Here is a 25,065-nt window from a genome sequence, read left to right on the forward strand (position 1 = left end):
AAAATGGGCTCAAAAGAAAACGAGAGGGGAGTGAGAGCGAGTTACAAAATCATCATATGATTCACTCCTACACTTCCCTTGGCAAGTTTCCCCATCTCAGTGAGCAGCACTTATCTTCTGTCAGTAGCAGTTTCTTTGGAATTTGCCACATCAACTTCTAATAACATGTCATCCAGCTGTGGTCTTCTTTTCCTTTTTTTTTTTTTTTTTTTTAAAGCTGCAGTACCAAACTTCTTTAGTTAAAAACGAACAAAAATCAATTTTTTCGCAAGTACATAAAAAAATCAGTCTTCAAAACTGTCTCCTTACCTTACCCTGATTCGCAACGGTAAACTTATAATAATGATTTATAATTTGAGCTGTTGGGTCGGATTTCACAGGAAAATGTCAGTTTGACACCATTCGTCTTTATGTGGTTACGTCACGTCCATAAACAGAAAGAATAAGAGCAAGCTACTATATTGCATGTGTGGGTGCTGAGGACAGTGGAGTGTTTGGAGTGTAGCTTGTTCTTACAGAAGTTGCTTAGAATTTAAACCATCAGATGGTTGTGATGCCACAGTGGCAGTTAGCTGATTGTACTTTTAAAAAGGTGATCTTTTACTTGTAGTGTTTACATTGTTTACATCTATAGTATCTGCCAAGGACCGTCGAATCAGGTGATTCGTCCTTGTGATACTCACAGACTTTTTACTGTATGAGTCTTCAGTAGTTATCTGGCAAATTCCCTAGAAGGTTGTTTTTTTCCCTCTGTGTTCATCCAATCATGTTGAAATTTCTTCAAAGGATTTACAGTATCATCCAAAAGAAGGGAAAAAAGTCTAGTTTATTTAAGGAAATTGAGTTCTTGTCCTAAAATTTTTTTTTATAAATGTGGTTTACACACCACTTAATATACGAGAGTAGATTTAACAAGACCTCAAAGTATCAAAAGGAAATGTACATGATCATTGAAGTTTAGGAACATTATAAAGTCAACTCTCAGGCACTTTTATGGTGACAAATAAAATCTAGTTTTAATGTACACACCTCTGTAATGCATTTAAGAATACAACCAGTTTAATGAAGTTCCTTGATATAAATTGGTATTGATCTGTGTTACATTTATTGGTTCCCCACTAAGAGACTATAGAACCCATTAAAGAATTAATTACAGACTTAAATGGTCATCAAGGACAAAGTATGATTCCATTAGGTCTTATTGATGCTCCAGTAATTTAAGCTATTGATTTTCTGAAAATAAGCAGAGCTGTGGAATTTGCTTTCATGTGGAAATTACTGAACATCGATCAGATCTGAACAGAACATGAGACTGTAACTAAGTGCACGTTGCGCAATCAGAAATGTTATTACTTGGTTACAGATTTATGCTTATTCATTTAATGTGTTATTTACGCTTAATTTATCAACTTGTCCGTGCACCTGCTGAACCTTCATAAATGTCATTTTTTAAGAGAGTCATGAATGAGTAAATCATATTCAGTGTACTTGGTGTGTGATATTTTGGTAGTCAGCAAATTCGAAGGTCAGGCCAGACCAGGCATTAAAAAGACCAGATATGAAAAGTTTAATGTAGGCTCCGCTAATCACCGAATATAATCGACGCTTGTTTTGATTCTTAGGTTTTATTCATTTGGACTTGACCCAACCTGTGCTATACAGCTTCAACCATAAATTTCAGTCTCTGAAAGCTTGACATTGTCCAAGACAAATGTCTGTCCTTGTCACCACAATATGGATTGATTAGCAAAGTGTATAGCAGGGCAGAGGCACATCAAACACCACTGAGCATTAGTCTCTCTATTCCTTAAAAGATTGTGCTGCTTATAGAGGTGTAGAAAACTGGGCTCAGCCAATGAAGCTGTCTATCGTTCCACTTTTGACCTTTCATCTTTGGATCCTTTTCCATTCAAATCCCGTCCAGCATGGTTCCGCTGCACTTTTTGCTACCCTCCCTGGAGTGCGAGGCAGATTCAAGAGGAGAGAGACCAGTCCTGCGAGGAACATAGTGGTTACAGAGTTGTTGCTCTCTTTCACTCTATTTTCTCTCTCTTTCCATTGATCCATCTCAAGACTCAATGGCAGTCCGGCTCACCTCTTAATGCGGCTTATCCGCTCACAGAGGATGGAAAGGTATTGTGTGAGCTTGACCATGGCAACAATGAGCACGCCAATCACAAATGTGCACGTAGGCCACAGCAGTGATGAGAGAATGGCGGAACGACCATAGAGGCGCATCAGGATGGCGCTGTCCTGCTGCTCTGTTGGGTCTGTGTAACAGCGCACCTGCTGCTGGACCTTCAGGCGCTCGGAGATGTTCAGTACCAAGGTGTGCATCATTGCATGGTCTTTACGGCACTTAGGGACAAAGAAACACTGTGAGAAAAGAGAGAAAATTTTACCATTACCATTGGTGAAAGTAGAAACATAATCATTGCCATATTCTCAGAATCTTGTAGGTTTTTAGCAACCACTTTTCAATCAATTCACAGAACATGGAAAAGTAATAAATGTTTATAGTGATAACTGAGATTTAATTAAAATAATTTTTGGTCAGACCATTCAGTCAGCACATGTTTTGACAAGATAGACTGACAAACATTCCATATGAACATATACAGAAACTGAAAATAAAAAACAAACAAAAAAACATGGTCAGTAAGTAAGTAATTACTTAGAACTAAATAGGCATTGATGCATTGCTTACAAATTAATAATCCATACTTTGAACATATATGATGGGTGTCTGTTTTCATCATGCCTTTTTTGTTTGTTTGTTTTTTATTTTGGTTTCTCTGTTCTTTTATTTTTGTTATGCCATGTGTTTTTGTTTTGTTTTGACTCCACCCCACATCCTCAAATCCCATGATTTATGTGTGTTTTTTTTCTTGTTGTACTAACTTCCCTCTAACAGGGTTTTACGGTATTCTTAGACTCCGACCTATTTAAGTACCATCAGGATATGTTTTTTTGGAGACTACAAAGCACTTCTATAAGTCACTCTGGCTGAGGGCATTTTCTGAATGATGTAAATATAAATGGACTTTTCCCCTATTGTGTTCTGTTCTGTGTTAGCCCTTGATTAGTTACTATGTATATCTATGTATACCCTACTTTACTATTTGCAGCATCAGGGAGTTTTATTGTGCATTTTTGTATCAAGCCCAAACCCCAAAGTTTCCCTGTTTGTTTCTACTCCGTCTGCATATGATTGGACTGTTTAAATAAATAAATTCTTCTTTGATAAACATGTCGACCTTCAATATGATCTCAGTCAAAACAAAACATTTCCCATAAGCACATTCCAGGAAGTAAAAGCAGCTCTGGATAAAGTTCCCATTATGTTCTGTATTTTGTGTTCTGTGTATACCTCAGGATTGGCCTCCTGGGCCTCCTCATTGTGGGACAGTCTCATTATTCGGCCTGATGAGTTCAGGCTGATGTACACCTGCAGGCACGGGTATCTGGAACTCTTCCAGCACTCTGCACCACAGCTGTAGCTACAGTTAATCTCCCCAATAATTGTTGAATTTAGCACGGTACAGCTTGATTCCTCAGTCCACACACTGAGGGACAGAGAGGGGAAGGGGTGGGAGAAGAGGACAAAGAAAGAGAGGATTACTAATTCTGTATGATCCTATCCACTGCCTAGCTCTACACATGTAATATGAGACAGGGACATATGAAAGTATGCCATTTATTTGGTACAACAACAATAAAATAAGAGGTGTACATGCTTCGAAAAGGGTTCCTTAGGGAAAAACAAGTTTTATTTCACAACAGAGTATTTCACTAACATGACTTCTGTAGGAAGGCAAGGACACTAAAAACTGTCAAAGAATCCTCGCTGACCTCTTTTTTTTTTTTCTTCAGTAAAAGTCACTATATGTTTTTTTAGTAGCACCGTATATAGTATGTATATACCCCATATTTAATATTTAGACCTTGCTAAATGTCCTTTGTAAGGTAATACTATCAAATCCAGTTACTTTTAAGGAAATCACCAACCATTTTGCTCCTAGTTAGGTCATTAATTTTACAGAAATCCTCTTTTTTTTATTTGTAATGATTGTGACAGATGTATCAACAGTTTGTACTTCTTTGTTGTTCAGAATTCACAGTGGCTTTTCCAGACTTCTCTTCTGACTATTTCCATTATCCCGGTTTTTAGTAAGGGGATATGACCATTTTTGCAGAATCAACAGAACTGTCTCATTATTGCTAATATGCACATTGCTGATTGGTCAAGATCTACCAATCGTTGCTTCAATTGTAACTTGTCCAATATCATGATTATACTTTCAATCCTATGAATTCCTTGGTAAGAGCTTAGAACAGCCTCTTTCTGCTCTTGCATTCATCGTCAGTTTTGATTAATTTAAAACACTGCTGTATATATAAAGGTATTTACGTATACACACCTTAAAAGCTACTGAATAGTCATACCTGTCTGTATATGACCGCACCATTGTAATGCCCAGGACAAAGTACATCATGACAGAAAAGAAGATCATGCTAAGGCCAAGGAGAATAGCTCTGTCCTCTCCTGCTTTCAGTGCTGTCACTGTCTTCCTCTTGTCCAGAATGTCATATTCTCTGATCTTTTGATAAATGGTCCTGAACATCAGATATAGACATAAAGAATAATGGCATCTTCTATAGGCAAAAGAACACATTCAGGCTCCATACAATTGGACATATTATGACCTTAGTATTAATCGGTTCTCTCTGATTCATTCTTAACCCAAACAGAACCTTATAATACTAAGGTCAAGATATATTGAGCATGGGCACACACACAAAACCAATAGTTAACTACTTTGCCTCTAATCCCCGTACAAAAATAGAACTGATGCCCAATTAACAAAGCTGCATGGATGCTAACAGGATTTAACATTAAAGATCAAACAAGCATAAAGAGTTCTATTGAAGTCCATCTAGATTAAAGGGCATCAATAATCAGTGATGCAAAATAAAAGAGGAATATTTATGTACAACTTCTGCGTATTTACGACATTCTTATCATTAACATTAAGATTAACGTTAACATTAGGATAACATAATGATAAACTCTCTCACACACAGGTACACATAACTCTAAACAATTATTTCATCTTGGTGGTAGTAAGGTAGTAAATTTAACCAAAATCAGTTTAACCGTGGTAAATTCAACCATTTGTTTAATGCATGAAAATGCATTGTAAATGCATTTTTTTAAAAGAGATTTTTGTGAGACAAACATAGACATGATAAGTGATTACCTCCTGCATGAGAACCCAAATGTTTTTTTTCTTTTGCCCTCATTTAACTTTGTAATATAGTAACAACAGTGTATTATGTGCTGTATAACAGTAAACATTCATTTTGCACAAATAACTGTAACTGAAGAAAAACTGCCTTGATGATTTGTAATGATTCTAATAGATGTGCAAAGAAAAAATTTAAAGAACAGAACCAAAATAAGATAGCTCACAGTGAACAGCAAGCAGTAAAATGTTTTGGATTGAACAGATATCATACCTTTCATTTCCTGATCCCTGGGGTCCTTTGGTTCCAGCCCATAGGAACATCCTCCCAGCACTCTCTAACGTACTCGCCAAGGACTGCTGGGATATTCTATTGGGCACACACACTCTTAGTCAACCATGAGTGCACAGGTCTTGTATCGTGGCACTGTTTCCACTATTAGGTGACAAAAGCTTGAATCTCTCACAAGAAGGTGTTTCTCTCTGAGTCAGGGCTCAGAACCAGCAGCACTCACAACATTCTAAGATGCTTCATCATGCACAGAGGTTGGAAATCAAACCCAGCATCAGGCAAAACCAGGCATCAGGGAAGTGTCTTCATCAATAAAGTTTCAAAAAAAATTCCAAGAGCCAGGAAACAAAATAAGTGATCTTCAGTTGAAGAACACAGCAGGAGAAAACGATCAAGGCATAGTCCTCAGGGAGGAGTGAAGTGTGTCTACCTGAATAAAGCAGCTCCCTACAAACATAGCTGACATCAGTCGGCGGGTCGCCTTCATCTGCTCCCTCATTTCCTGCTTGCTTGTTTGTTATTGACTATTCATAGGTAGTGAGGGAACAGCAGGATGGGTGGATAATGAGCAGAGCACTGGGCAGGGAGAGGAGCACCCACCATGTTACTGATCCCCAATAGCATCAGTGACTACCTCCCTCCCTCACACACTCCCTCATTTACTGACTCACCAAGCAAACAAGGGAACAGTGGGTGGGGGGTGTTGGATTTGTGAGTACTTCAGAGCTTCCTTGTCACCAGTAGCTGGTCACTGATTGGCCTTTATAGCACATACACAGGTGACACAGGTGTTTGGGTCTTTTGTAATTGGCTGCACATGCCTGTGCAGGTAAAAAAGGATCCCTCACTTGAAGTCCATTTGTAAGTGTGTGTGGTGGGATACAACAGTCGAGATGAAAGCTTATTCAGTTCATTTTAAATGGCCCTTTATTTGCCAGTTCATTTGTGTTTAACTTGTTCTTGTTAGTGAGTGAGTGAGTGTTTGAGGGAGCAAGTGAGTTAGTGACATGTAAATGTAAATGAGTGAGTAAATAAGGGGTGGATAAGTGAGTGAATGAATGACTGAGGGATAGATGATGATCTAAGTAAGGCACTGGTTGAATCAATGACTGAGGGATAAATGAGAAACTGGTTAAATAAATGCCTGAATGAATAACTGACAGATAAATGAAGATTTGGGCAAGGGAATAGGTGAATGAATGACTGAGGGATAAATGAGTGTCTGGGTAAGAGAATTACTGAATAAATTGATTTAATTACTGAGTGAATAAGAAAATTACTGTGGGGACAGATGAGAAATTGACATGAAGTTTGTGGTGGGCGACTGAGTGACTGAGGCACTGGGTGAGGGAGTAGGTGAGTGAATGGGTGAGTACGTGAATGACTAAGGGATTGATTGGGTTAATAGTTGAGTGAATAAGTAGATGACTGTGGTAAATGGAGGTCAAGTGAATGATTGAGGTAAGTGATGCATTGAGTGAATTACTGGGGCAATAGCGTAGGCTTAGTGGTGAATTGAGGCCCACCTCAATAGTGGCAGTATTTTCTGTTTGAACTGAATCACCATTATGTGTTTTAAAAGTTTAGCCAAATGCTACATGCCTTTGTACAGTAATTACCTTGGAGTGCAATTATGTTTTGTAATTTTATCAGCGAGGACATTAAGAGCATTAGCAAAACATCTGGACCTTTCTAAAAATGGAGGCATGCATCATCAAATTTACCAAGTCCTGAAAACAAATATGCCATGTTATTAGTTTTTGGTGTCCCTTGAGCATCCAAGTTAAGCAATAAATTTCTGTGATGTGTTCAGAAAAATAGTACAACCATTCTTGCGGGTGAGGATTTTTTTAAATGAGATTAATGAACATCTAGCAGACATTTTATGGACAAATGGATGCTTGTTCAGGTGCATTACTATTGGGTTGCCCACAAAGTGTGGTGTAGACAAGAATGTAGTGTTCCTAAGAGGGCTGAGACCATTCGTCAATGTGTATGTAGATGAATAACATGCAAAAGTGACCTTCTGGAGGCCTGACACATGAAAATGATAACTGATTATTCTCCTCTCCGCTCACAAGTGTTTGTGGAAGCTGTGCAGCTACCAGTGCATGCTACTTAAGCTCTGAGGAGTGAATGGCATCAATTTCTATTTTACCACCCAAATAGATAAATTAGTAGGACTAGAAACACTATCAGTAACTACACTTCTGAAAGAAAATGAATCCCTAAGCAGTGTCTATGACTCGCTGATTTACCATGTTTCTACTGGTTAAAGCTGTGAAGAAGAAATAAAAAATAAAGTGTTTTATTCTGCACTGTGTCCACTGGGCATCGTTAGCAATGATGTTTTAATTTTCATTAGTTCTACAATCCCCTGCTCACAACATTTATTTAAGACATGATGACATGCGTAATTTTGCATGAAATTGTGACACTAATCGCAACAATGGATTGATGAGTTACAAATTACAAAATTGTTGATGAGGTTAAAGTAAAATGATTTCTGTTTTTGGAATAAATGTAACCATGCTGTGGAATGATTCTGCATTCTGCATCACAATCCCATTTTCCTTTCATTAACTACTACAACTATTTATTACCTGTAAAACTGTTTATACCACAGTGCTTTTGAATTCTCAAATCTGATCGGTCAGAAGGTGATTGATATTCTATAACAGCATTTCTAACAGTTGCAAGGCAAACAATTTATATTCAAGTTTATATGAATGCACTCATTCAAACGTTATTATATCTATAGTAAAAGTTCCACATAATACAAGCCTAATAATACTGTGTTGCTATTTAAAATATCATTGATATAATAATCATTGATTGTTCTAGCAGGAGACATTTATTTAACATTTTTGGAAAGAGTCTCCACTGTCATGCTTTGTAACAGTCAGAAGATAAAGCTGTTCTTTTAGTTTTCCACCACAGAATAGTCTATGACCTGTTTTATTAACTTCAAGGCATACAGAGGGACCAACTGTTTATAGCTGCTACAGTGTAAGTCATAACAGGAACTAACTTGTTTTTATGGATGTTCCACACCATTAAGCATAACTGTAAATGGACAAAAAGTCTTGCCATAACACTGGCAATTTGCTGTGGTGTAAGAAAAAATATAATACTTTATGGCGTGCTGTTATTGATAAATAATGAACTTGGGATTGTTATCACACCACCTGTCATTGATTATGTTTTTAGTACAGCACATCTGGAAGTGTCATATTAATTACTTGATGAGTTTATTATGCACAAATAATAGAAAGTCATTATAGATACCACTTTCATATTGCTGCATTCTTACTCTGTTATATTACATCTCAAATTAGCAAATTCTCACTGTGCTTACTGAATCCACTTTGATCAGATTTTGATAACCTTCTGTTAGTACTCTATATACTCACCAATGGAACACAAGTACAGTATGTCCCTGCACTGTGACATCTTTGTCCTAGTACTGTCTGAAATCTCAGCACACAGCAAGCCATGCATTAATTAAATCTGATAGAACATTTAAAAAAGGATTTTACTGCATAGGCAGTCCCAGGCCTTTAAAAGTGGTTGTGTTTCATTAAAAGTATAAAAGTGTTTAACAAAGATCCAACAAAATATATTTTTACAAAAACGCTCCCTATTCAATTATTGTTTTAAACTCTAATGACATTTCCCCTGTGTATTAATTTACCATTCTCATCAAGCAAAATGTGATTACCTTTTAATGAGATCATTTTAAGGTCATTAATCTAATGAGAATTTCATTATGGAAAATTTCTACTCTGTTGGTCAGAAAGGGATGCTATCTAAACATGCTTATAAAAGTGCATGGAATATTAAACACTCTCCGCTGTGCTGCTGATGCAAATGCAGGTGGATAAACAAAAGAGGCCACTATGCAAACCAAACTGATCTGAGATCTGAAGGTTCCACACTGAGACACCTTCTGTTCCTCTTAATGAAACAGAATTATGGAGATGATAAATGCTAAAGTAGCTGACTTGGTTACAAAATATATTCAAGCCCTATATGTTTTATATCTCAGACAAAAACAGTTTATCCAAAATATTAAAGACAGATAGAATAATATGCATTTACTCCAACTGTGTAGATACTGTATGTTATCAGTTGACATTTTGTGTATTTATGTGTGATCATTATCCTTTAACATTTTCTTTCTTTCTTTCTTTTTTTCAATGTTAGATACTTTGTTTAGCTGTCTATAAATTTGTCACCATCACATAAATTGTTTTTATCCAATAGTTGAATGTGAGACAAGCATCAGCATATACTTATTTTTATAAGTTCATGCACTTTTTATCCATTTAAGCTTACTTGTATCACACTTTTCTTTTTTCGTATCCCCCTCACCAATCCATACACGTTTGTTTATCTATTATCTCGTTTTCTGTTTCACGTGGAAACTTTATTTCTTAGTCACCTGCTCTTTGTGCTTTTATTATTTGTATTTCAAGCTCAGTCTGCCTGAATATACTGTACTTGCTCGTGATTACTGGTTCGGTGTGTGTTTGCCCAATCTGTTCCAACAGTGAGTGCTGGAAAAAAAACCCTAATGAAACACTCTGTACACACTTCCTACCACTGAAACCTTTCTTCCTAGCTCTCTCTGTCCTTGATTGTTTACTCTCCTTTCCTGCTCACCCACACATTCTCTGTTTAGTTTAAGTCAAGTAACACAAATCAACTTTGCAAAAGGCTTAGTCTGTAGTAGTTGTGCCAAATTTTATTCATGTTTTACCTTCTAATAGAGGTTTTTTGAAACAAAATTTATAATAATTTATAATGGCAGATTTTAGATCCTGCAGCCTATTATCATTAAAGGTTAGTTTTGAGGTCAGCATTGATGCTATTGATGCTCATTATTTTATAGTGAACTTTATCAATCAATAATATGTTTTCCTCAGGGTATCTGCAGTAACACACCAAAACACAATGATCAAAGTACTGGCAGTGACAGAACATTTATCAAGAGATATTCAGGGGTGGCTGGTATAATTGGCTAGCAGGACTAGCTGCCTATGTGTCTTTAAATGTGTGTGTAATAGTTTGTCTTCCATAATTCTTATTATGTCATTGATGACACAGATGACATTGATGATAATGTAATGCACCGAGCTATGTGAAGGTAGTTTGTTGATGCTGGACATTGGATCAATGTCCTAAAAGTCATGACATTTGTCTGGAGAAGGTCAATATGCCTTTTACATTGTAGTCCTTTAGAAAAATGAACAGAGGCATGCCTCAAATGTATTTTACAACCAGTTACTCTGATTTGCAATAAAATTGTGACAAGGTCAGTCAAATGGTGAAAGGGAGGACAGGCAACTAAAGCATTTTTTTTTTTTTAAATTTGGCTGGTTTTGAGATTTTGAGGAGCCCTTTTTTAATATGACCCTATTTAAGTGTTACTGTGATGTATAATGATAAATAAAGATATCTGTGTAGAACCCATTAAGAATAATAATCAAGTTCACTGGCACTGTTAAAAGCTCAGTGCAAACAGATCAGTGCAAGTCTGCATTCCACACACAGTGTGTGTTTTGTGTTTTTTTGCTCCAGCTGGGGGCTATTTTTTAAACAGTGACGTGATTTTGGAGGAGCAAAGCTACAGGATTGTTGTGATTCTACAAACAGTCTTTTTTTCAGGATGTCCTCTTTCTGATCTTTATGTAATTTTAACATCAATCACCCCCAGTTAAACACAGATCGTCACACTAAAATTACTCTTCCCAGACCAGTATTCACCTCTAAATTACATGCCTAGGGAGAATGAATAAGCAGTCACAATTCCAAAGGAAAAATGTTCAGTGTCACAAGATCCTAACAATCTTGTAAATTTTGTCAAAGCCAAAAACATTCTAACCAGAGGTCGAAAAACTGCTACCTGTCAATTCATTATATAAAAAAACCTACTTTTTAAATGCCATAATAAGTACAAACAACCCATATTACTGAAAAAGCAGTTTTATAATCCACAAAGGTTATACAGTTGTATAATTAACTAAGAAATACTGTTACATTGGGCTATATAACAAATTTTTCAGCAATGATCACTGAAACCTATCAGCACCATTATTAAAGGCTGAAGTATTTATTAAATAATTATTCTTTTACTAAAGTATCAGTAAAAGAACTGGTCTCAGACAGTATTGTGATTTAGAACCTGCTCTTCAGTAGCTACTATGCAGTATTAAATAGTTACAGTGCATCGTGAGGAATGCAAGACTTTACCTTACTTCTTAAAATTACAAAGCTGAATAACTTGCATATGGACTGAGTAAACAATTTAAAGCCTTAAAGAGCATACCTTTAGGGCACTGTATACTCTAAAGAAAAATAAAACACCATTCATCCTTTCAGATTTTGGTTTAAGTTAAATGTATTTTAAAAGAACATCAGTCTTAAATATTGAAGCTCTAGCCAAAACTGCTGTTTGATTAATACCCCACTTACAGGCAATAAAATCCATATAACATCACTGATACTGACACTGAGAACTGTCCATGCAATATTAATATAGTCCTGTAAAAGCTGAATAAATAAGACCTTGTGCTGTTCTTGTCTTGCAGATCACTAACTGAGGATTCGTTAACACTGTCAGTGATTTTTTCAACATCATACTCTTAAAGAAAACATTGCTGCCAGCTGTCTGGTGGCTAATATTTGCTCTACACTGAGAGAGCAGCCCGCTAAATGGAGCAGTCTGAGCAAATTTCCTCCTACAGTACAGCTGTCTGAACAATATATCATTCTTTATCAAGAATCACGAGTCATTAGGGTTGCAAATTTAAATACCTGCATTCATATAGTTGTCTCTGGCAGGTATAGGATGAGGTGCAGTCGCAGTAAGAAGCAGCCATTACTCCAGTGCTTTAGGCATGGTCAGGCTTCTGTCAACAGATTATTTAGCAGGGCCAGACTAACTGGCAGTAAAAGACTGACATACCACTCCTGGGACAAGCGCCCCACACACATTTGTCAATATTGTTTTGTGGGCAGGAGGGGAGGGCTCTTGACAGCAGTTGGTTTTTCCAGTCCAGCTACTGGTTGGGAATCCACTCAGCAGGCTCTTAATCTTCCTCATCTAGGTCCAAGTCATTCTGAGGCAGACCAACAGTAGGGTAGTAAGTTTTAAACCACAACAACAACAGTGATAGAATAGAGTCTGCTCTGAAGCACATGCCATGCTGCCAAAAAGTCTTGCATTATGAGATGTACTAAGGTTACTACATTACAATATATGATTATAGTTTTGCAGCTGTGCTTGGCAAAGTGAAATATAAAAACAACAAAATGTTTTTAAAGACATTTTAAAATGAATACTCCATCTCATTAAATGTTACCTATTCCAGACTGCAGATTGCTAATCATTTCACTGATTTCAAAAAGCTTTTTATGATGGATACAGTCATGGCTGATTGGTGTAATCAGAACTTGCCTACAAAAGTGCCCCATTCATTACCTGTGTTTGTGACTGAGCAATCAAACAAATGACCAATGCATGAAAAAAAAAATCATTAAAAAAAACCTGATTGCCACATGAACATCGTAGCCCAGGCTCTAAACAACAGCAACCGTGGCAGATTCCAATCCAGAGAAATAACTAAAACTTTTCAGCTTGGAATTGCTTGCAATGGCATAACTTGCCATCATTTGAGTTGATGAACAGTTGTGGAATTCAAACTCATAACCTTCCATTCACTAGTGTGGAACCTTAACTAAAGAGCTACAATATATGTATAATGCACTTCACCTACTGTACCTTTCCTACCTGGTAAGGAAAAGCAGGAAACTGCATTGTTTTGGGCCCTCTTGCCAAAAATGTTTCTCGAAGTGTTCTTTGGATGGTTAATGGTTCCAGCTTTTAAAAGTGATTCTAGGAGGAAAATCCACTGTAGGAACTGTTTTTCTAGGAATGTAGCATTTACCAGGGGTTATACATAATTCCACGATCTGTATCGGTATCTTCTTATAGCTCCAAATGTCCATATCTGCATTCATATTTAAACCCCAAAGTGGGTATGACCTAAACTGGAAGGGTTTTTATTATTATTATTATTTATTTTTTTATGTATTTACAGTGCTGTGAAAAAGTATCTGCCTGATTTCTGATTTCTTCTGTTTTTGTATATATCTCATACTAAGTTGTTCCAGAAATGAAAGCAAAATCTAAGATAAAACAAAAGCAACCTGAGTAAACACAAAATACAGTTTTTATATGATAATGTTATTTATTGCAGCAAAAAAGCTATTCATTACCACCTGGGCCTGTGTGAAAATGTATTTGCCCCCATAGTTACTAATTCCCCAAATCTATGAAACTACGTTCATAATGGGGTTCAGCTGGACTAGACACAACCAGGCCTGATTACTGCAAACCCTGTTCAATCAAATCGATAAGTTCAATAAATAGTACTTTACAAAGGGTTATAAAGCTATTTCAAAGGCTCTGGGACTCCAAAGAACCACTGTGAGAGCCATTTTCTCCAAATGGAAAAAAACCTCAGCACAGTAATGAACCTAATTTTGACTGACCTTCCAAAATTGCTCTAAGAGCACAGCAACAATTCATCCAGCAAGTCACAAACGAGCCAAAAACACCATCAAAGGACCTACAGGCCTCAATTGCATCAGTAAAGGTCACGGTTCATGACTCCACTATACACAAATTTCTCCATCTGGGGATTAATAATTATCTTATCTTATCTTAGAAATAAACTGGGCAAAAATGGCACCCATGGAAGAATATTGAGGCGAAAACCACTGCTAACCCAGAAGAACATTAAGGCGCATCTGAATTATGGCAAAACACACCTTACATCCCGTTACATCTGGCATAAGCCAAAAAAAAAAAAAAACCCATCATAACTACACTCAAGCATGGTGGTGGAAGTGTGATGGTGTGGGGATGCTTTGCTACTTCAGGGCCTGGGTAACATGCAATAAATGAGGGAAACATGATTTCTGCTCTCTACCAGAAAATCCTAAAGGAGTCCGTAAGTTGAAACTCAAGTGCAAATGGATTATGCAAGACAATGATCCAAAACAAAGGAGTAAGTCCTAGTCCTAGTGAAAGACTGATCTCCAGTTATTGGAAGCGTTTGGTTGCAGTTATTGCTGCTAAAAGTAGCACAAACCAATTTTAATTTTAATGGGACAATTAGTTTTTCACATTGGTGATAGGTACTCAAGTTGCCTATTATTTTATGTTGTATTTCATTTGAAGATTTAAAACAGAAGAAATACTTTTTCATAGCACTGTATGTAATATATAATGCATTCATATTCAGTTATATCCCTAGTCTAAAAATCCACCAGAGATGGCAGACAATTTTATGATAAATTTATTATGGCGAAATATATTTTATATATTGAAATCTGGGTCAAAATTGGGACAAATTTAACAAGCTATACTAATTAATCAAATTTGAGTTGAAAGAAACTCAAAGAGACTCAGCTATAAGTTGTCCATATCATGCCTAAGACCAAGGATGAGATAGTGTTCTACTATCCAGATTCACTTGAATTCATAGCAATCATTCCATGATGGAATGAAAGCCAGATGAAAGTGGTTAAGTGTGAGCTAGTACTGAGCCATCATTCATTTGCTATCTGTGACAGAACTGCTCTAGGCCAGTGGCCCTGAATGCTGCAACTGGCACCAGAGAATCCACTCTAACAGGCCCTTACTCTGAATTGAACTCTATTAAATGGCATCATGGACCTTGGGAATAGTTGTTTTGGTAGGGTTAACCTGTGCTCTCTCTCTCTCTCTCTCTCTCTCTCTCTCTCTCTCTCTCTCTCTCTCTCTCTCTCTCTCTCTCTCTATCTCTCTCAATCATGCTCTCTAACACACACACACACACACACACTTCATAATATTTTTTCTAATAAGCCATACATAAATTTTGCTGACTGTGATATGAATTAAGTCATAGTAAATGCTATTTCATGACTTAAACCAAGATAAATAAAAAACAAGTGTATATATTACTTTGGATGAATGTCTGTTTACCCTGTTAAATGAAATGCTGGACATAAAGTCACAGTATGGCAGGTGTCATAGAGAGCTAACCTTGGGACGGGAATATATCATTGATTCACATGGACTTCCTGATATAACTCAAAACACTGGCTTGTCAGCACTGGTATGGCTACAGGTTGGGAAGGTCAAATGGAAAATTTTACTTGCATGCTTTGGCTTTTTATGTTCCATTGGAATGCTCCAATGTCAAACACATCATCACCTTCAATTTATCAGTGGGCCTTTATTTGAGGAAGCATAGCATATGATGGTAATGATTACAACATGGGAACTCAATACAGTGTACAAATTATTTAGATTTGATCACATCTTAGTGGTTCTGACCTATTTGGCGCTCCACACTCAGCACACCTGGTTTTGAACCTGGAGCCTTTTCACTTCCTTTATATGATCTTATCTCCCTGTTTTGGTTGTTCTCCTACTTATCCTGCTTCTGCATGATCACAAATATTTTATCTTACATTTCTACCCTTTCCGGGCTGTTGCAATGATTTGAATGCAACCAGGACTACAGTAAGACAATATAATACAATCGGTCCCATGGCTATAATACTTGGGAGGAGGGTTCCTTAACCTATATCTCACACGTCTGATGCAAATACATCTGCTGCCTGAACATGGTTATCCCTAAACAGATTCTTTATTTTACTACATAATCATACTTGAATGACAAATACCATGTCATTTAGGTCTGATACACACTCAAGAATAGCTAACTATATAACACTGTCCAGCTACTCACACAAGGGCCTAATAGTGCACAAAGATACAGATAACAACAACAATAAAGAGGTTATAAGATAGGGACTTCCTTAAATTTTATAAGAAAAAAAAACCCCTACAGTTGCTAAATTATTCAACCCCATTGCAAAACAGGTTTATTGTCAAAATTTACAGAGTTTCAGCTGTTTGCAATGAACAAATCAAACAAAAACAATTGAAATAGTTCAAGTGATTTCCTCAAATTCAACTGAAAATGCAACTTATAATGATTTCTCCAGTTTCAGAACTATTAAACCCCTTCATGGCAAGCATTTTTAGTACTTGGTAGAGCACCCTTTTGCTATTATGACCTGCTGCAAACGAGATGCCGAGCAATGAGCCTCCAGTTCAGTAATATTCTTGGATTTGCGTGGTGCAACCGCCTTCTTCAAATCCCACCAGAGATTTTCTATGGGGTTCAAGTCAGGTGACTGTGATGGCCCTGTAGAATCTTCCAGGAATTCTTCTGCGGCTAAGCCTTGGTGGAATTTGAGGTATGCTTGGGATCATTGTCCTGTTGGAAGGTTAAATGACGCCCAAGCTTCAGCTTCCTCACAGACAGCATGACGTTTTCTCCTAGGATTTCCTGATACTTCAATGAATCCATCTTGCCTTCCACATGCTGCAGGTGTCCAGTGCCAGAGGATGCAAAGCAGCCCCAGAGCATCACTGAGCCACCACCATGGTTGACTGTGGATAGAGTGTTCTTTCTTCATTCTTCTTTCTCCAGACATACTGCTGATCCATCATGCCGAAAAGTTCCAGTTTTGTTTCAGTGCTCCACAGAACAGAATCTCAAAACTTCTGTGGCTTATATGATTTTGAGTTGACTTTTCTTGTGCTTTTGGGTCAGTAGTGGTGTACGTCTTGGAGTTCTGGCATGTAAACCTTCTGCGTTTAGTACGTGCCTTACTGTGCTCACTGAAACCTCAGTGCCTGTTGCCACCAAGTCTTGCTGCAGTCACTCGAGGGTTTTTCACAACCTGCCTTCTCAGAAATCTGGTTGCAGCCATTGATAGCTTCCTTTTTCTGCCCCGTCCAGGTATTTCATGTATTCCTTAGCCAGTTCAGGTATTTCATGTGTTCCAGCTCAAACACACCTGGTGCAACTAATGAAGCCCTTGAGACAACACCTGTTTTGCATATTTGTGCTGTTGTGAGGGATTCTATTCAGGGGGTTGAAAATTTTGAAACTGGAGAAATCATTATAAGTTGTATTTTCAGTTGAATTTGGGGAAACCACTTGAAGCATTCGTTGTGTTGAACTATTTCAATTGCTTTTGTTTGATTTGTTCATTGCAAACAGCTGAAAGTCTGTAAAGTTTGACAATAAATCTGACTTTCAATGGGGGTTGAATAATTTTGATTGCAACTGTATACAAACTATAAGCACCTTATGATGCCATTAACCCCACTAATTCCTCACAGGTATAGAGGACAGATGTTCCGACATATGCATTTCCAGTGTGAGCTACATGGCCTAAATCAGGGTTATCAGTTAGATTTGACTTGGGGCCAAATTCTCATGGAAGTGAATACTGTTTAAGCTAGGCTGGTGCCAGCTCCTGACACGCTTTTTATGCTGTGGCTCCTCTCTCCCTCTTGCCCAGCCAGACTCACCCTGATGCTCTGCTTCTGCTTGGAGCTTTCTGCACTTGTAACTCAACTGATGGTACTGTGGATGGTCCCACATAGATACCCAAAAGATTGCAGTTCCCCAAAACAGTTTAACTTGTCACCCTTGCTTCAATAATCAAGGATTCTTATTCACAATAGTATTGAGAGAAGGCAACTTACGTTCAGACGTTTCTGTGGTTTAAAGGATAAGGATTATTTAATAGTGTCTGTATGCATTTAATATTGGTCTTTTATTGTATTTACAGCCCAAAACATACATTGACGCATGATATACAGTATTATGGTTACAGCAAACAATCACACAGTGGAGCTGGAATTAATACAGCTTTCGCTTGTACTTAAGTTCAGAATTGTGCATAGCTGAGATACACTGCATGAGCGATTCACTGAATAGCACTTAAGTCTGTAGTTACGTCTGAGGTCTGTGTGCAATTTTGGTATTAAATCCTCATTATGTGCATGTTAATCAGCTGTGAATACATATATTGAACATCCGTTCAACACAGACTTAGCACTGCTTGACTTTAACGCTGCTACAACTGTATACTGTAATGTTTTATTGTCACACTATTCAGTTTAACCCAGAATTCAATAAAATTTTATTTGTATAGCACATTTAACAATTGGCATTGTCAAAAAGCAGAAATGTATACATTTTAAGTTCATACATTTATCGCTATTGAGCAAACCAGAGGCGAAAGTGGCAAAGAAAACCTCGCTGAGACAATATGAGGAAGAAACACTGAAGGGAACCAATCCTCATCTGGGTGACACCGGATAGTGCAATTATCATTAATTGCTTTCTATAACTGTATACTATAAAGTCAAAAGGTGCAATTGTGTAACCAGGAACATATGAGCTTATGAGCAACTTATGAATATGAGCATCAGAGTTATTTCTGAATTCATTACAGTTTTAACTCAAAGTCTGTTTTGTGGAAGTTATCAAGTGTTCAATGATGGAGAAGAAGATAGGTTCCCTTTTTGAGTCTGGTTCCTCTTAAGGTTTTTTTCTTGCCACTGTCGCCCCTGGCTTGCTCATAAGGGACCTAAATCTACATCCAGATTTCTGTAAAATTCCTTTGTTGCAATGTCTATTGTCAAAATTGTCATACTGATAAGTCCCTCATAACTTGTGGCATGTTCTCCCTTTACCTTCTCTCTCTCTCTTTTTGTTCCCCATGGTAGCTTGTACAGGAGGAGAGATGTACATATATGGTCATTTTCCTCTCCTTACGTATGTGTGCTTTTATCACCCCAACCTTCCCAAGCACTACACCTTCTTATCTGATTACCCAGAAGTTGCCTATTGTCCCTGTTCTGAACAAGCTAAAGCTTTCTATTCCTAGTTAAGTCAAGCAATGATCTAACTGTCAGACCCCCACCCTCTTCCTTCCTATTTTTCTGTATATATACTCTGCCTATTTCAGCATTAAACTAAGAAGCTTTCACTACACTCTGTGTCTGTGTGACTTCTTCCTGAGCTCGGTACTGAGAGGGTGACAAGAATTGAATTTTGAGTCCGGTATCAGCAAAATCTTAACACATACGAACTGGAACTAGATTAACACCACTGGTCTAAGCCACCATATATAAAAATAATAATAATATGTTTACAAACGTGTGAGTGTGTGTGCGATTGTGCCCTGCGATGGGTTGGCACCCCGTCCAGGGTGTCCCCCGTCTTGTGTCCCAAGTTCCCTTTAATGGATTAAAAGCCCGTGACCCTGTGCACGATAAGCAATCTAAATCCCTTTGGTGTATGATGCATGAAGATGATAGATCTCAGCATTTTTAATAGTCTTTTTGGATGTAAATAATACACATTCCTTGCCACACAGAAAATCTATTAATAAAATGTGCTAATTTGCTTATCCTGTGAGTACATGCTCAGTTCCTCAATGCTGCTCTTCTCATCTCAAGCATGCAGAGGACATCAGAAGGCCACAGTAAACCAGGATGAAGAGCATAATGCCCTCAATTGTGAGAGGTTTAGATTTCATGTAGTGTAATCAGGCCTGTTTGTCCTCAGGTGCCACTTCAAATGCCCATTTGCACAATGCACAGAACTGTGAGGGCGAAATGGAGGTAAACAAGAGTTACATTCACATTACATGCCCTCCCATTTAGATATTTTTCTTGCTTGGATCAGACCTTTCTGCCTTGACAGCTAATGTCTGTTAGCAAACCTCTGCCTTTCAATATCCAGTTAAATAATGTCACATGCATGATCCACATAAATTATGAAAAATAATAAATGGCATATTTGTGAGACAATCTATTATTGCCGTAGCTATAAAATAAAATAGTATCATAACATCAGAACATTGTGTGCTCTAAAGGCCGGCTGAAAGCTCATCCACTCACTAGTAGGGAAATAATAATGGAAAAGGCAGATGCTTTCAGCTGTTGCTGCCACTTCTTTGCCAAGAAATGTGTGGATGTGCACACAGAGTAAAGTTACTAAAATATAATAAAAATGACAATGTATTCTTATGTGTCTTAACCACATATGTGTGCCTGCCTGGGAAAACCCTTCATATTATCAAATTGTGAGAAAAACACACTTTTCTAGCAAGGCTTGTTGCATTTTTGGCAAATTGACTGCATTTACTGCTGTATTTTTAGACTGGCTCCATACACAGTGTGATTTTTGCAGGCAATATTTATGTTTTTGTTTTTAAGTAGAAATGCGAAAATATATTGCTGGCAGAAAAACTGAATTTTGGTGAGAACCTGATTTATCATCACCTTTGGCTAGTTTTCAGAATTTAGCCACAAAATATCAGATGTGTCACGTTTAGAAAAATGGATTTGTCCTACATCAAGCTTGTAATATGACTGTAGCCAAAGTCCTGTATGAAACCTTATGTCCTGCAGAAATCTGCCTTCTGTTTTGTCTTAGTCTTAGGGACTGATCAGCCTTATTGTAGCGCAGGCATGGAATGAGAAACATATAGCGTTTAGTACAATGGAATTGCTTGATATAGTTGAGCAGCAACTGGATGGGTCTCAAATCCAAGAGTTTCTAATTATATAGCCAAGGACAAAGGAGAGATAAATAGCAGGATAAATAGCTGCCATTCTTACAATTACCAGAAGAGTCCTACACAATCCACTAGTCTTTGCAGGGATCATAAAAAGTATATGTTATCTACAACATTATAGCACACTCATAGAGTATTTAACATACACATCATTTAGAGCTCAACAGTCTGCCTGGTGTTTTAGGTGGTAATGGGATGTCAATGTGCTTCACACTGGCATGATTCACAGTGTAATAGTGCTAAAATTAGAAGCAAGCAGAAGTGCTGGGTGGGTGGGATCCTGCTGATCAACCTGAAGGTCAGATAACATAGCTGGAACAGGACTAAAGGTCAAGGTAGACAGGCAATATAAGGAAGTCCTGGAGATATTCATGTGAATGGAGAGAAATACACACAAAGACTGGAATGGATGTCTTCCTGGTCAGTAAAGCCATTTGCCCTTAGTATAATGTTCTCTAATTTTAAACCTGAATTCTCTTTAAATCTCCCCAAGTAAACTATAAAATTAAATGAGTGGATCAGTCAATCATGGCTATACTAAATGTTACACAAGCTGAATGAGGAAACTAGAGTGATCATTAAAAATGCTGTGAAGCTTGATAAATAGAGACTTAAATGTACAGTTTAAATGGAGTGTAACAACTTTATCTCAGGGCTAGGTTTTTTTTTCCTGACAAAGTTTATTCAAACACTCGCACCAACCCAGCACACACACGTCACTGCCTAAGTACAAAATGAATTACCAGCTTCAGTTTAAGAAATCTAAGAAAAACAAAAAAGCCAATAAAATACGAAATGTGATAATGAAACATCATGAATTTAAAAATATTTTTTATTTCACTAAAGCTTTGCAACCCGTGACTGTAAGAATGTACATAAGCTTTATTCCACGTAATACTCAAAAAACTAAAGAAAAACACTCGGTGCCATCATGCTAACGTATTTCACAAATGAAATTTCCATTCTTTGCAAACTTACGACACAATAAATTGAGTGTTTTACATCAATTAACAAATGAAATATCAGCATCACTACCATGTCATTATAAAAGCGCAAGAGCCACCTCAAGCTTTCGAGTAGTCTAACAGGGCAGATTACTTGTTGTGACATATAAGGAACATTTCAGGACATCATTTGTTTTTGTTATTAGTTTGCTGTTTCAGTACTTCCATGCCAATGAACTTTGTCCTACCTCCAAGTGTCATCAGCAGTTTAGCAGTTTCTGTAGGGTGTATTAGTTTAACCAGTTTCTGAGAGTCACAGTTAGTCACTTGGTTGTGCTAATGCTGGATGCAAGCCTACATGCACAAAACTTTTCACATAGCATGTAGTGCAATAGGAGTGACAAGCACAATAGACTCACTCCCAGACTTAAAATTAGCCAGCTACTGTGAGGGTATGCATGCATCATGTGTTTGTGAGGACAAAAGCACATGGTACTTGGTACTGTTGGGTTAACTGTGTGCATAGAGTATGTGTATTTTTTTTTTATTCTTTAGCACAATAATCCAAATTATGTCCATTTCAGTTCCAGGTCACACTGCAAAATTTGGAAAGGTTCAAGTATCTGAATACTTATGCAAAGCATTGTACATTTAAGTTTGTTTTTGTTTTATTCAACCACAGAGGCCTAAAAGCTCAAGTTTCCTGTGTTTGTAGGGAGGAATGGTCTTATGCAAGTCTGATCAGGAAATGTTTGGAGGAGGTTGTGGCTACAAAAGAGGTATTACCAGTTATTATATACAAGGGTTCACATACTTTTGCCAGTTTGGACTGTGAATAACGATTAACCAGACTTTAAATTACAACCCCAATTCCAAACAAGTTGGGACAATGTGTAAAATGTAAATGAGAACAGAATGCAATGATTTGTAAATCTCATAAACCCATATGTTATTCACAATAGAACATAGAAACCATATCAAATGTTTAAACTGAGGAAATGTACCATTTTAAGAAAAAAAATATGGTAATTTTGAATTTGATGGTCGCAACACATCTCAATAAAGTTGGTACAGGGCAACAAAAGGCTGGAAAAGTAAGTGTTACTAAAAAGAAACAGCTGGAGGTTAATTTGCAACAGGTCAGTAACATGATTGGGTATAAAAAGAGTATCTTAGAGAGGTAGAGTCTTTCAGAAATAAAGATAGGCAGAGGTTCACCAATTTGCGAAAAACAGCTTCTACAATTTGTGGAACAATTTCAGAATAATATTCCTCAATGTAAAATTGTGAATATCTCATTATCTACAGTATATAATATCATCAAAAGATTCTGAGAATCTGGAGAAATGTCTGTGTGCAAGGGAAAAGGGTGAAAATCAATATTGCATGCCCGTGATCTTCGGGTGCTCAGGCGGCACTGCATTAAAAACAGGCAGGATTCTGTAATGGAAATCACTGCTTGGGCTCAGAAACACCTCCAGAACTCACTGTCTGTAAACAGTTCGCCATGCCATCCACAAATGCTGGTTAAAGCTCTATCATGCAAAGAAGAAGCCATATGTGAACATGATCCAGAAACACTGTCATCTTCTCTGGGTCAAAGCTCATTTAAAATGGACTGAGACGAAGTGGAAAACTGTTCTGTGGTCAGACAAATCGAAATTTTAAATTCTTTTTGGAAACCTTGGACGCCACGACCTTTAAACTAAAGAGGACTAAAGAGGAGAGGGACCATCTGGCTTTTTATCAGTGTTCAGTTCAAAAGCCTGCATCTCTGATGGTATGGGGGTGCATTAGTGCCTATGGACAAGGCAGCTTGCACATATGGAAAGGCAACATCAATGTTGAAAGGTATATACAGATTGTAGAGCAACATATGCTTCCATCCAAATTCCATCCCATCTTTACTTCTGAGAGACTCTGCCTCTTTAAGATACTCTTTTTATACCCAATCATGTTACTGACCTGGTGCCAATTAACCTAATTAGTTGCAAAATTTTCCTCCAGATGTTTCTTTTTAGTAACACTTACTTTTCCACCTTAGCCACATTAATATTCGGCCCTGACCAGCGTACTTCAGGCACACTATTGAGACAAACACAGGGGGAAAAAACACCTGGATGGAGTGTAATAGAATTATTTCACATTATAGACACTGTGTTACCTTTATATGAGCAGCTTGTCCTCATCTGAGCTAACTATGACAAATTTTTCAGATAACTCTTTTCTGAACTCTGCTAGTCAGGCAGTATTTTTTGTTTTTCCAGAATATATCTGCCATCTAGAGGACAAGATATTAAACTACAATTGACCAGATTGCCACTTCTGTAATTGTGGAATTAAGTATTCACCTGTGATGGTGCTGAAAATATCCTTGTAGTCTTCTTTAAAAAAAAAGAAAGAAAGAAAAAGAAAAAGAAAAAATAAAGAATCCAGTAAGTTTTGCTTGTAGGAATGTCTGAAGGTTCAGCTTTTTGGAGACCACTTACAGAAGAACCCAATATTTGAGTTTGTGATATTTTAAACCTAACCCTAAATGAATTAGGGTTTAAATGAATCTACTCAGGTCTCTGTAGGATTGCGGTTATATTTTTTCACGTGTACACTCATTACTATGTAACATATAACCACACAACACATTACTACCCCAATCAAAGAAAACATCAGAAAAAAGGTTTCAGTGTAGTTTCAAGCTGGGCAGAAATTGACACAGGAAGTACCTGATAAAGATCATCTGAAATCAAACTAATGTGAAACCCATGACAGGGGTTCAAAAGGACAGAGATTAGACAAAGAGATAGAGGAAAAAAAACACCTTACCCGTCTCTTCTCACAGATCTTTTCACATGTCTCTCATGGAGCATGGTGCCCTGTTTGTGTTTTTGGCTCTTGCTGCTTTTTTGTAATTGTCCAGAGGAGGAAAGGAGGAATTAGCGGAAGGAAGTGCCAGTGTTTATGTTCTACTAGCACAGGAAGTTTGTAGTCTGAACTATGAGAGAAACTAACAATGTTACCCAATGTGTATTTATTCAGTGTTCCATTAATAAAACAAACTTAAAACCAAATA

General features: G+C 37.3%; 1 protein-coding gene across 6 annotated transcripts; it reads right to left on the minus strand.

Moving 5' to 3' along the window:
• Nucleotides 1–271: 271 nt before the first annotated feature.
• Nucleotides 272–24,921, minus strand: si:ch211-247n2.1 (calcium-activated potassium channel subunit beta-2). Of its 6 annotated transcripts, none has more exons than XM_017478772.3 (7): nucleotides 24,819–24,871; nucleotides 12,358–12,662; nucleotides 5,521–5,616; nucleotides 4,447–4,617; nucleotides 3,371–3,566; nucleotides 2,096–2,376; nucleotides 280–1,994 (listed from the first exon to the last, which is right to left on the minus strand). In XM_017478772.3, exons 2-7 carry the CDS (start codon nucleotides 12,420–12,422, stop codon nucleotides 1,910–1,912), a joined length of 894 nt encoding a protein of 297 aa, XP_017334261.1. In that variant the 5' UTR covers nucleotides 12,423–12,662; nucleotides 24,819–24,871; the 3' UTR covers nucleotides 280–1,909. The 6 variants fall into 6 exon arrangements, with proteins under 6 accessions (XP_053539117.1, XP_017334262.1, XP_047014102.1 ...); XM_047158145.2 differs by lacking the exon at nucleotides 24,819–24,871 and adding an exon at nucleotides 22,247–23,133; XM_017478773.3 differs by lacking the exon at nucleotides 12,358–12,662 and having other exon boundaries at nucleotides 278–1,994; nucleotides 24,819–24,921.
• Nucleotides 24,922–25,065: the final 144 nt, after the last annotated feature.

The sequence above is a fragment of the Ictalurus punctatus genome, chromosome 10, assembly GCF_001660625.3.
Source record: "Ictalurus punctatus breed USDA103 chromosome 10, Coco_2.0, whole genome shotgun sequence".
NCBI lineage: Eukaryota > Metazoa > Chordata > Actinopteri > Siluriformes > Ictaluridae > Ictalurus > Ictalurus punctatus.

Coding starts and splice junctions, on each gene's coding strand:
- si:ch211-247n2.1 (XM_017478772.3), bottom strand. CDS start 12,422: ATGGCTGCTTCTTACTGCGACTGCACCTCATCCTATACCTGCCAGAGA. Junction 4,618..5,520: donor CAGGGATCAGGAAATGAAAG/GTATGATATCTG, acceptor TCTGATGTTCAG/GACCATTTATCAAAAGATCA. Junction 2,377..3,370: donor CCCAGGAGGCCAATCCTGAG/GTATACACAGAA, acceptor CTTTTCTCACAG/TGTTTCTTTGTCCCTAAGTG.